A 13,087-nucleotide genomic window follows, 5' to 3' on the forward strand; every position below is an offset into this window, starting at 1 on the left:
CACAGCAGACGTACTGAAGCTAGTTTTAAATCAATAAATACGTGCACCAGCTTTAAAGTATGCTAGCATCTAGTGCAGGTACCAGTGGCTGTCTAGCCATGGCATCAGGGGGGCTGACAGTGCACCCTCTCACCCTGCTTTTCAGACAGGTTTTGCAACCTGGGCAGTGCTTCAGGTTGCTGTGCTCTGCCTGCCAGATGTGCTGTGCCACAAGCATGATAGACATAACTGTACTATACACTGAATCTTAAGCCAAAAACTTGGCTGGATCTTGATATAAAACTGTTTTTTTTTCCTCTGGTGTTTTGGAGGAGGACTGAAGCTGAATGCTCTTATGATAGATGCAGATTTGCTACCTAGCTATTTCTGCCATGCTCTGGGCCAGCGCAGTTTGTGCGTTTAATGCTCCATGACCTTGTTCCCTCAAGTGCTTATTGCTGATCTTTGGAGAGGATCTAGGCCAACGTCCTCCTAGGGGGAGGTGGGCACCCAGAGCTCTGCAGGGAGCCGGGCCCTGGGCGAGAAGCGGGAGGCTGCGCAGGAGGACATGAAGCATGATGTGTGCGCTCCCAGCACCCCTGGAGCTATGCATGTCTCCTGCTAACGATGGCTGTGACAGCCACATCCCTTCGATAACAATGTAAAGAACTGCAAGACGGACCGTGGAGATGACGCAAAATATCGGTAGCTGTCACACAACATACGTGCCCTCCACCTTTCGCCCCCCCTTTGGCCCTATCTCACTTCTGAGGTCGTTGCAGTCGTGGGGGCTGCAGAGATTTCCCACCTTGTTCACGGTGAGTCTGGCTTCACCACCACAAAAAGAAAAGTATACCTGAAGTCCTCCATATGCTAGTGGCACTCAAAGTAGTGGGGAGAAGCATATTGCAGACTCCATGAGAGCTGGGGTAACTGGGTTTTGACAAGCAGAAGGAAATACCTCAGAGGTGCCAGGTTTTGTTGACCTAGTAAGCTCTTCTGAGCATAGACTGTTCTATTCCGTTAATACAGCATCTACCAGCATGGTGGGGCACAATTCTAATAGAAATTGCTTTATGTAGAGATTTTTTAAAATATATATTCACCCAGTCACACTGTGTTAGGTGGCTGGCATGAAATTCCCCTTCAATTTAAAGGGAGCAAGGGACAGACAAATTTTTTAGCTACACTTGTTTTGGAATAGGAGTTTTTGCTGCATCCTGTGGATTTTGGGGTGTATTATTTGCTTTCGAGTAATAAGACTGTTCTCATAAGATAGTTTACCTAATTTCTGCTAGAATGTCATTGAAAAATAAAATTTGCAGAAGGACATCGATAAAAACTCTAGTCTGTGCTGGCCTTTGGAAACACAATTTGGTTTATGTGCTGCTGCCATCTGGTGGTTGTTCTCCTGAAATGCAGCACAAAACATGCAGCTGTATAGACAGGGGTCAGTGCTGCAGCCCTGCTCCAGTGACAAGCAGTTCTGGACTGATCTCTCTTACGGGCAAGTTGTAGAACTGTGTATTGCGTTTGGTTAGAAAATAAATATAAATTAGATTTTTCTCACCTCAGTTTCCTTGTTCATCAGCTTTTCTGCAATGTGGAAAGTGAATAAATGTTATAGAAGTTGTGCACAAATATTAGAAGAAAGACTAAGACACTTTTTCTTGGGATTTCAGTGGCACTAAAAGAAATGTGTATGTTCATAGTCAACAGTCAGTGGTAGGTGCCATTGCCTGTGGGGGAGCTACTTCTTAGACTAAGGAAAAAGAGCAGAGTATCCTGGGAATGAAGCAGATTTTATGGAACATTACCATAGGATCAAGTTTTGCCACATTCATGGGAACTGATATGAATAACAACGTTTCTTTTCCCCAAATGCTGAAAGTTGTACAAAATAATTTCTTCTGGTGCTCCAAGGTTGAGTGAGCTTCAGAAAGTCCACTGCTCTGGATAACATTACCCAAAAAAAAAAAAAAAAGGGTTCTTTGTGGCTTATGCAGAATACGTATTTTCAGAAGACTTTTATTAGCTCTTAATGGCCATATAGTAGAGTGTGGTACTTAAAACTGATGGTGCCTATCCTCTCTGAGTAGCAGGAGAGGGGAGTAAGCTGCAGCAGTTCTCCCATCACAGGACCAGACCATCTCCAACGGTGCCATGCAGCTGATGTATTCCTCTAGCACATAGCCAGCTCATCCTGCAATGTCATTTTGTGCGATATCATAGGTGGGGCAGTGTTGTTAAGGACAGGGATTTACCAATTTGCAGAGCAGGTAGTGTGAAATGCCTAAATAGGAAGGATCCAGTAACTACTCAGAATCACAGAATCACAGAATCAATCAGGTTGGAAGAGACCTCTGGGATCATCGAGTCCAACCATTGCCCTGACACCACCATGCCAACTAGACCATGGCACTAAGTGCCATGTCCAGTCTTTTCTTAAACACATCCAGAGATGGTGACTCCACCACCTCCCTGGACAGCCCCTTCCAATGTCTAATGACCCTTTCTGAAAAGAAATTCCTCCTAACGTCCAACCTGAACCTCCCCTGGCGAAGCTTGAGGCTATGTCCTCTTGTCCTTCCTATCGCTAGTTGCCTGGGAGAAGAGGCTGACTCCCACTCCACTACAACCTCCCTTCAGGTAGGTGTAGACTGCAATAAGATCACCTCTGAGACTCCTCTTCTCCAGGCTAAACAACCCCAGCTCCCTCAGCTGTTCTTCATAGGTCAGACCCTCCAGACCCTTCCCCAGCTTGGTCGCCCTCCTCTGGACTCGCTCCAACACCTCAACATCTTTCTTGAAGTGCGGGGCCCAGAACTGAACACAGTATTCAAGGTGCGGCCTCACCAGTGCTGAGTACAGAGGGACGATCACTTCCCTAGACCGGCTGGCTACACTATTCCTAATAGAGGCCAGGATGCCATTGGCCTTCTTGGCCACCTGGGCACACTGCTGGCTCATGTTTAGCCGGCTGTCGATCAGCACCCCCAGGGCCCTTTCCGCCAGGCCGCTCTCTAACCACTCTTCCCCCAGCCTGTAGCGCTGCATGGGGTTGTTGTGGCCCAAGTGTAAGACCCGGCACTTGTTCTTGTTGAACCTCATGCCTTTGGTCTTGGCCCATCTATCCAACCTGTCCAGATCACTCTGTAGGGCCTTCCTACCCTCCAGCAGATTGACACTCCCACCCAGCTTGGTGTCATCTGCAAATTTACTGAGGGTGCACTCAATGCCTACGTCTAGATCATCTATAAAGATATTGAACAGCACCGGCCCCAGAACTGAGCCCTGGGGAACACTGCTAATGACCAGCCACCAGTCGGACTTTGCCCCATTCACCACCACTCTCTGGGCTCGGCCATCCAGCCAGTTTTTAACCCATCGAAGAGTCCACTCATCCAAGCCTCGGGCACCTAGTTTGCCTAGGAGAATGCTGTGGGAGACAGTGTCAAATGCCTTACTCATTCCAGATAGACTACATCCACAAAATGAACCTATTCCTAGTTTGAAAGTACTGTTTGAAAACGTATTTTTGAAAGTCCTTTTTTTTGTCATGTAGGACAGAAATTCTTGGGTTTTTTTCCTTGTGTGTTGCAAAGTCTTGGAGAATCAGAGCCTTCACATCTTCCATATGCTGCCACTAGAGCTGTAGTGCTGAGCAGCTTTGGTGGACCGAGCACCTTTGAGTATTTGATGCCTGTATTTGGGAAACAAAACATCCAGAATGCAATAAAGTATGTATTCTGTTCTTGCACTTCTGTGGACATGGTGTCACCTTAATCCACCCCATCCTTTACTGCTCCACTACTGTTGAGTTCAACTGTTGTTGAATGGATGTGCTTCTTAAGGTCCAATCAGTGAGATATTTGTGTGTCTATTTAACTCTGGGTGTGGGAATATCACGCATAGACTTAAGCCTGAGTCTAGTTTCCCTGCTGAATTTAGCCCGAGTGTTTAAGCTGTAATGAAGTTAATGTCTTGAGAGTTTTGTGTGAGAGACTGCAAAATACCTTTGCTTGTACAGTGAAGTGGAAAAGTCTTATTCTAAGTCTTTCAGGCTTCTTTTTCTTTTAGAAAATATCTGACTAAATTGTGGCTTCTGTGCATTATTTAGCCCTGTATATGTAGCAGATAGTTTTAGAAATATTTATCCACATCAATGTCCAGCAACATTTAAATAGCTACAAAAATATCTAAAATTTGAACAGCAATTCTAGGTTGCAGTTGTCTGTTCTGCTTTTTTGTATGACTGGATAAGCAGTCCAGATTTTAATTTGTGAATTTAAAATTCGAATTTGCACAAATGTTCTTGCATTTGAGGTTTTTGTGCCTATGCTTTCCCACGTACTCAAATAATATAGAAAACCAAATATTGAAGTACATTCATCAATGTTAACGTGATTCAAAACACATGCAAAATATGCTATTATTTGCAAGTAGTGCAACAGCTCTCATGGCATCTTTTGCAGTTTGCAAGTATTCTTCAGCCTGGAAACTAGAAAGAGGTTGTGTTATTTGCAGCCAAGTCCACAGAAAACCAGCCGCAGAGTCTTCAGAGATAAGTAAAACTGTACTCATGGTAAACCTAGGAGCCCGATAATTTCAGAAAGTTCCTGCACTGATGGTTGCTGAAAATGGAAGCCATTGTATCTGTATGCAAATAAGGGAGAGAAAAAAGTCTCTTAATGAATTTGGATTGATCGAGTAAAGGGTTGGGAAGCTGTGGGACCTTTGCGATTTGGAAGGCATGTGCTTTCTTATATGAAACAAAAATGAAGCAGAAACATGATAAGTTCCTCTAACCTATTTTTATTTAAAATTCAGGCAGAATAGCTAAACTCTCCCAGTTCAATTAGCACAGAAAGGCGAAGAGCCAATGTTTTCCTCACCAAGGTCTTCAGGGGCGATTCTCAGGTTTCCTCTTTCCAGCATAGCCAGATGTATTCTCCGCACAGGGCCCAGAGTTGTAATTTTTAGTTCATATTTGAATACTGGTCTGCATCTCTACTTCTTCTCCAAACATACTTTATCTTCCCTTGGTGTGATGCTCTGCATGTATTTGCAGAATCTCTACAGGTTTGGGTGTCTCCACACACTACGAGAACTGGGTAGAACTACATGAATAATGGATATTTTGGTTCAGTGGCTGAACCAAATGATCAGAGAAAAATGCAGTTTGGGTAGAGCAGAAAGGAAAACATGTTTTGCTTAATGTTCAGGTGATTTAACCCTTTTTTTTTTTTTTTTTCACCATTCTTCTTAAATTAAAAAATGTGGTTCCTTTCAGAAAAGAAAAAAGCACATCTAAAAGAGAAAGGTGAGAGCATTTTTAAAGTGTCAAAATAAACTATGTAAATTTTGGCCAACTTGTATCCCTCCTAAAGACAGTCTTCCATTTGCTAAAATGTTCATTTAAACATAGGGAATTGTTGCTGTGAAGAAGTGTTGTCCTTAAGGTGACCTCGGCCACTGCTGAAAGGGCTTTAGATGCTAGTCCATTCCGAGACAAACCACCACCAGCATCCAGCCTAGACGTTTTCAGAAACCTGATAGATAGAGGAATTTGTCCTAGACGATCTAGCAAAGACCTGCTTTGGACCCCTGCAAAGAGTCAATCTCCTAATAGAGACTCGGGTTATGGCTATCCTCGCTGGGTGTTAGAGCCTGACAAGAAAAACTGTACTGTTACCATTGGCTATTACTATTAACATTACTGAAAATTTCACAAAGAGGGAAACTCTGTTCCTTCTCAGGACAGCATCAGGCATGGTCTAATTGGCGGTCTCAACCGCTATTTGGGACACTAAGGGGAAATGAAGTGATAGATTGGCCCACTCCTCACCCAAAACACAGTTTCCCTGATATGCAAATGCTGCCCTCCATTATGCAAACATTACTTGGCTCTGGTATACAGACATTAAACCAAACTACATTTACATAGGTTGAAACTGAGCTACCTCAAATTGAAAAGGCTATCATGTTTAATCTAGTTTTGCCACAGCCCCCGCGTGCAGTGTGACCTGCCTTCCCAACACAGCCCTGCTCCGCGTTTCTGCCAGGAGCGTGTTGTTCAGATTTAAGTTCTTGTGAGAGCGCTTTGAAAATCTCTTCATAACTTTTTTACTTCACCTTGAATTGGAGGCCCATGTTTATTTTTACTAAGTCTTTTTTTAAATTCAGAGTTCCACTGAAATTGAGGGAATTTTGACTGGCTTTGAATAAAGTGTTACACAGTCAGAAAATCACCACCTCATGTTTTAAAAACTCCTTATCTTCACCTGCCTACCTTCATCAGGACATAGCACACTGAGCAGGATCTTGCAAGTCAGGGCGGAATGTAATGATTAAGTTAGGCATCTGAATGGAGTTGGAAAAGAACTACAGCTCAGACCCTCAGAGACATCGCTTTGTGCTGGCTATATGGGGAATTTAAGCCTTTACCCTAGGGGTATTACTTCATTACACATCTAATATGTAGGTAGCTGCAAATTAGATGCCTTACTCAGATGAAGGTGATTACATGGCCTGAGGACAGGAAATCACAGGTGAAGTGTGCTTGACATGGTTCTCCTACTATACTTTCCTTCTCTTTTATAAGTTTCTGTTTTGCTAACATAAAAATTGTAGATACTGGATTTATGCTCAGAATGGTCATTAGGTTCTATTATATTACCATTTTACATACATATACAGACAGCCTTTCAGCGTGGTTTAAGCCTTGACTTATGTACACACCTTGCATATTTAATCAATGAGAGCCATGCTAGCAGAGCACACACTACATGTCCTTCCAGCGCAAGTCCAGGGAGACACATGGAGGTCTTTCTGTAGCCTAACTGTAGTGATATTAACTTGGTCTGCAGACATTTCATCCAGTCTTTAATGTCTCACCTGTGCCTAAATATCAGCCTGGAGTCCACCGTCACTTGTTTTGGGTAGGTCCCTAGCTAGTGCATGAATGTAAATGTGGGTGGGAAGGCTGTGTGGTTGCAATACACAAATGCAATTACTGTTCTTGGAAGAGATGCATTGCATTTATCATAATAAATGGGTCAAACCTGGCTATAGCCACCTAGTTTTGACCAGATCAGAAGATGAATTCTAACTGCACTTACTCTTCTATTAAACGTCACAGAGTTTTTTTCCCCTACACGTAATGTCTAGTAGCATGACAGCTACTTTGGTATCCTGCATGTCTCAGGAGAAAAACTGGCACCTTCAAACACTAGGTAAGCAGATAATGTGGTCTTCTAACTCTGTAAATGTTAAAACCTGGAGGTCCGTTGTTATGATTGTAGGATTCAATTGAGTATTTGAGACTCAAATAATTTTTCTTTCTTAATTTTTTTCTCAAATTGGTTGGAACTACAGCAGCTGAAACATTTCGGCTTTTCAAAATTTTTCCTAAGCCTTTCTTTCTTCATTTTTATCTATGGAAAACTGTAGGCCAGACTGACACACTGGAAGCAACAGCTGGCAAACATGCAAAGGGTAATTGAAACAGCTTTAAAAAAAGTTAAGAGAATCTGTAGAGCAGTCTCTCTGGGGGAGAAGCTGAACCATGATGTCATTTGTGGGAAACTGCAAGGATGAGTTTTGAGACCACCCACAAAACAGGCAATATTCAGCAACTTCACTGCAAGTTTTGTAATATATGAGATGGGAAGCATATATTTCTCACCTGAAATAGGGAAGTGACTGACTGACTGATGTGCTGCTGATGATACCAGGACTGACAATGCAAGTAATTAATTTAAAAACCATAAAATGATATCTGGCTTTGATTTTACAGTTGCTGATTGTGTGATTTTCATTGACTGATGCTCAAGATACATTTAATAAAGCCCACAGTCTGTTAATGTGTAAAAACATAAATTGTAGAAATTTTTTTTGCTTTTTCCAGTACACAAATGAGAATTAGTAACTCGGGTCTCAGAACTGCTAGGTGAATTGTCATATTTTTACGGATGTAACCAGAAGATAAAAAAAGCTGTAGGATTCAGTAGTAGTTATGTATGCAAGGAACAAGAGAGAAAGTGTATCCAGTGTGTCTTAGTTTCCATCCCTTCCCCAGCAGACTTCCTCAGCCTGCTCCCCCAACTCTACCTCTGGTTTTGTGCCAGGTGTCTGAGAATAAGGGCATTATCTGAGGACGAAGGTTGTCTGAAAGTGCAAGTTATCCAAGGGCTGAGAGGTATCAGGATGTACAGGATAACTGAGGGTTTACTTTCAAGCATTTGTGCTTTTATAGAGGGTTGGCTTTTATTCATTAAATCGGCTAGTTAATGGAGTATATTTTATTTAATTGCAAAAGTTGGGGTAAGAATTGATTTAGCCAGCTGATGCGGTTGCTAGATTAGAAACCTTCTCTGGAGTAAATCCAGAATATCTTCCTCTTGCCTTTATGTCTTGCCATGCAACCCTACATCATCTCTGCTTGTTGCTGTGGTTTCTTGTCCTCAGACTAAAAAGCAACAAGGATGATACACAGTGCCTCAAAGTAGAGACAAACTGGTCTAGGGAGAGACTAGGGCAGCTCCCTTTCGCTGCAGGAGTCACCTGGTTGAAGCCATCAAAACTACATTGGTATGAATGAGACTTGGTCTGAGCCAGTTCTAACAATCAAAAGTCAACCTTTTTTTTTAGGAAAGGGAAACCAATGTTTGGCTGCTTTATAGGATATTTACATCATGTATGTTGCGCAAATACATAAAAATCTGAACTCTGCAGCTGATGATTACACTGGTGAATAAGTCAAAGCTTAGTAACATCAGCAGTAGCTGTACTGAGCACACTTTGTTATTTTTTCTGGTTGTAGCAATATTGCAAGTTTCTGGCCAGGATCAAGAATATTTCTAGAAATGTACACTTAAAGTGCCCCTGCTTAGCTCTATGTTAATTTTGGGTACTGCTTTCTATTTTTCTTTCTAATTTTTCTTATTCTTTTGGTTCCCCCAGCAGAGGTGATGGTGACAAGAACAAGCAGCTGCCTGTCAGACAGCAGTGGGTTCATGGAGGAGCTGCCAGAACCTGTAGTTTTTCAAGTAAGAAACGAGAAAGAGTCATTGGTAGGTATATAAAAACTCTGTAGCTCTGGCACAAGTAACATTAAAAAAAAAAATTGTGGAGTTGTGAAAGCTTCATGAAAACAAATTCATCCTCCTAGAAAAAAACCTCAGAAGGTAAGAAACTTTCTCCGAACTTTGCGCAACTCTTCCACCACACTAATGCAAGATTTGTGCAAGGTTACAGGCATTAGAGAAGAAATATTACATGAATCTTTAATTCTTTGGTTCATTGGGTATTTAAAGATGTATTTAAAATTGTCCTGGGGGTGCCCAGGGCAAAATAGTGGTGGGCAAACCAGTGTGATAGAACAAATGTAGTATTTCAATTCTTTTTTTTTCTTTTTCTCCCACTTCAGAATGCATCTTTGTCAGGAAAGAGTAGTTTTATTTCTGATATCCATAATCAAGAAACAGCTCTGCCACAAAGGACAGTTTTTCCTATGTTAAATCAAGATTTTCAACCAAAGGCAGATGATTGTCTTGCTAAGGTGTTCATCACAGCTTGCAAGAGCATTTTGACAGTACCTAGATCAACGAAAGCATGCAGTGACCAGGGAGAAGAGACTCATCTGCTACTGACTGCAGAAAATGGCAAGTGTCAGGCATAAGCTGAGCCACAGACCTTTGTACAAGAAATGTTATGTGACATGGACAAGAAAGAGGATAAAACTGGAAGAAAGCAACAGGAAAAAGACGAGTGCATAAGAGACCATAGTCCTTGTTTCCAGGGTGATACTCAGGATGAAGGAGATCCTAGCTCCTCAAAATTTGATCGTCACTTATATTTTAGTACAGACCAGAAGAAGGTGAATGTAACCTTCATCGAACTGAGTAATCTAAACCCTGCAGTCATCAGTAAGAGCAAAATCAGAAGCGAAGATAAAGGTGAGAGGTGCCTGACTGAAAAGGACATTGGAATTGCATGTCATGAAAGTGCCCATCGAGGTCCTACGGGACATGTTAAAGGACCATGGTGGGGAGTGGAAGTGGTCAGCAAAGATGGTACCCTGCTTGCAGTGAATGAGGTGACAAACGGGCAGAAGTTCTGCAAAGTGGATGGTGATTCAAAAAATACAAGATGCTTCCCCAAGACGGGGCTCCCAGAAACTCCGCAGCAGGGCTCAGCAGCGCAAAGTGGGAGCAGTGACGCTTCAAGATGTTCTCTGCAAGTATCTCGGAGGCATCCCTCCTGCCTAGTGGAAGGGACTGAATTAAGTTCACCTGAAGGTCAAGAGACTGGTAGCATAGGGGAGATGTTAGGTGCCAACCAATCAGAACAAGGAGGCACTGTCCAAAATTGTGAAATGGCTTCTGCTCCTCTGAAATCTGTTACTGTTCAGATGTCTTCAAGGATGGAGTTTACTTCAAGGGTGAAGTGCACAGGGCAAAATGCTCCTGCCAGTGAGAGCCGTGCTAGGGAAGATCTTGTGGACATCTCTGACTTGTTAGTGCACTGCTCTGAGAGGGGTCCTCTCGTACAGTCAGACCCAGGGGCTTCAAAGGATGATGTGAAGCAGACCACTGAAGCCTCCGGCCAAACTGACATCCATACCAGAAAACCCAGGTGGCCACCTGTACTGCTTCATCCACCCCATAGTCACTTGACAAAATCAGCCTCCCTTGACACCATGCTTTATGGTAAATACAGGTCATACTACTGGGGTGAAGCCTCCGGTGCTAGAGGTGCCCAGGGCAGTCACTGCTGCTGCCATGACTGCTGCCTGTGCACATTCCCTGTGGGCTGCTGGTCAAACCGTGCCTTCACTGAGCTGCAGCTCTTGAAAACACTGATGCTCCTCCAGAGCACTGCAAAACATAATCTTGCTCTGGTGAGTGGGTTTCTTCATATACATGGACAGCTGACACACTTATGAGCTAAATGCACAAACTGCCTTTTCCTTTTATCTCCTGCCGTGCTTGCTTTTTAGTGAGACATATCTTGGGAATAAACTGAGGAAATGGATAGCTAAAGAAGCGTTCCCTTCAGGACAAAAATGGCAAACATATCTGTGTACCTTCAGTTTTGTTGGGCTGCTTCTTTTAGCAACTTACGTACATTAGTTCAGTCTTAAAATGGTTACTGCAAAATGGGTGATAAAGTTTACAGGTCAAATGAAGAAGTGAGGGTTGAGAAAAGAGTTTCAGTGAGTTCCTATGAATGAGCTGAGTTACAGTAACTGAGTAATTTACTAGACTGCAGAAAGTTATACAATTTAGTGTAATCCTCTTTTACCGAGAACTCATTTAGGTTATATTACTTAGTGTTTTTATTCAGATAAGATACATACCACAGGCCAAACTGCTCTGAATCAAAGTGAATTCTGACTTCTTAAAGCCTCAAGCTATTTTACCACAATAGAATAAGCAGCTTACATTAAATCTAAAGTCCCACTAAGATTAATATTTTTAATAAAAATACCTATCATAAAAAGTCGCAGGGTTTTTTTTCCTTTGTTCAGAATTGCTGAGAGTTCCCAAAAGTTGTCAAAGACTCAGGGTGTGTTGGGGAAGAAAGCAAGGAAGAGGGTCAGGAGTCCAGAGGAGGGCCACGAAGATGATCAGAGGGCTAGAGCACCTCTCCTATGAAGACAGGCTGAGAGAGTTGGGGCTGTTCAGCCTGGAGAAGGGAAGGCTCCGGGGAGACCTTCTAGCACCTTCCAGTACCTGAAGGGGGCCTACAGGAAAGCGGGAGAGGGGCTTTTTACAAGGGCAAGTAGTGACAGGACAGTGAAAGGTGTCCCTGCCTGTGGCAGTGGGGTTGGAACTAGATGATCTTTAAGGTCCCTTCCAACCCAAACCATTCTGTGATTCTATGATTCTATGGCTTTCGCATCCTGAGAAAAATGTGGCAGGAGCAGCACACCTCCTGCTTGGTTTATGGGCATTTCCATTTTTCCTCTTCTCTTTGCTCTCCATAAGGAAATGAAACTTGAAGAGTTGTACAAATTGGGGAAGAAAATCATTAGATGAAAAGTCCAGAAAGTGAATCTGGTGAGTTTTATGCTGCCATATCAGCGTATATATAAACCTGCAATGTCTTGTCTTTGAACAGTATATTGGAAAACACGCCTTTTGTCAGCTATCTTGCTGTTGCCACAAGATGGCAGTGAATTAGTACCTTATGCTGGACTGGGAAGCCTTTTCTCATTGCTTGACTACTATTTTATCACTCTTTTAATGGGGGCTAACGGTGATTTGTCTTCTTCAGTCCGCGGACAGGGAATGTGGGAGGAACAGACTTTGCACCATACTGTTATCCAAGATCTGTTCTTAGGCATATGGCTCCACACTCAAGTCACTGTGCAATAAGTGAGTGAATTTACTGAATATTAGCCACCCTGCAGAGATTACAACTATGCCTACTTTGTACTTTGTGTTAAAGGTATGGTAGTTTCTACATCTTTTACTGAGAGAAGCTCACTCAGGTTGTGTCCCATTTACCGAGGGCATGAATGGGGAATGCAACCTCCACGGAGCAACTGTTGACAGTAAATTTTCCCTTTTTACGTGCACCTTACCTTAAACAAGGTCTTGCATGACAGTAGTCCTGGAACAGTCAGTCCCTTCTCTGTCCTTGCTGATCCTGAACTCTGAATAAATCTATGTGAACTTGTGCTCTGTGTTATGCTCAGAGTCAGTGCCAGGGGAGCTGCCCATACCTCTTTTACAAGGGCTGACACGAGTTTTTACCAAACCTACCCACATTGTGCCTTTTATATCTTTTGCACGGTGCTTTCTAGATTTTTATTAGCTTTGAGGAACCAACTAGAAATTTTTCTGTGGCCCATTGACTTCTCCCTAGTGTCCTGAATGACAGGAGCTCTTCAAGCTCATTTGGGCACAGTTTTTGATGGCTGGAAGTCCTCTCTCTGCCCAAATTTGGCAGTGGGTAGAAGAAATAATGATTACTATGTGGGCACTGCTCACTTGCACACTGCACACTCCCATCTAGGAACAAGGAAACTGTGTGAGGGTCAAGATTAATGTTTGGGGTGGGGGGGCAAATGAGCAATCAGTCAACACTTAATCTGAAG

General features: G+C 42.9%; 1 protein-coding gene across 1 annotated transcript in view; it reads left to right on the plus strand.

Moving 5' to 3' along the window:
- The window catches only part of ITPRID1 (ITPR interacting domain containing 1), a 35,285-nt gene that overhangs the window by 18,654 nt on the left and 3,544 nt on the right, over positions 1 to 13,087 (plus strand). Inside the window, 2 exon segments of the mRNA XM_068405138.1 lie at positions 8,944 to 9,029; positions 9,410 to 10,882. Coding sequence (XP_068261239.1) covers positions 8,944 to 9,029; positions 9,410 to 10,882 — 1,559 coding nt within the window.

Source organism: Nyctibius grandis, chromosome 7 (genome assembly GCF_013368605.1).
Source record: "Nyctibius grandis isolate bNycGra1 chromosome 7, bNycGra1.pri, whole genome shotgun sequence".
Lineage (NCBI taxonomy): Eukaryota > Metazoa > Chordata > Aves > Nyctibiiformes > Nyctibiidae > Nyctibius > Nyctibius grandis.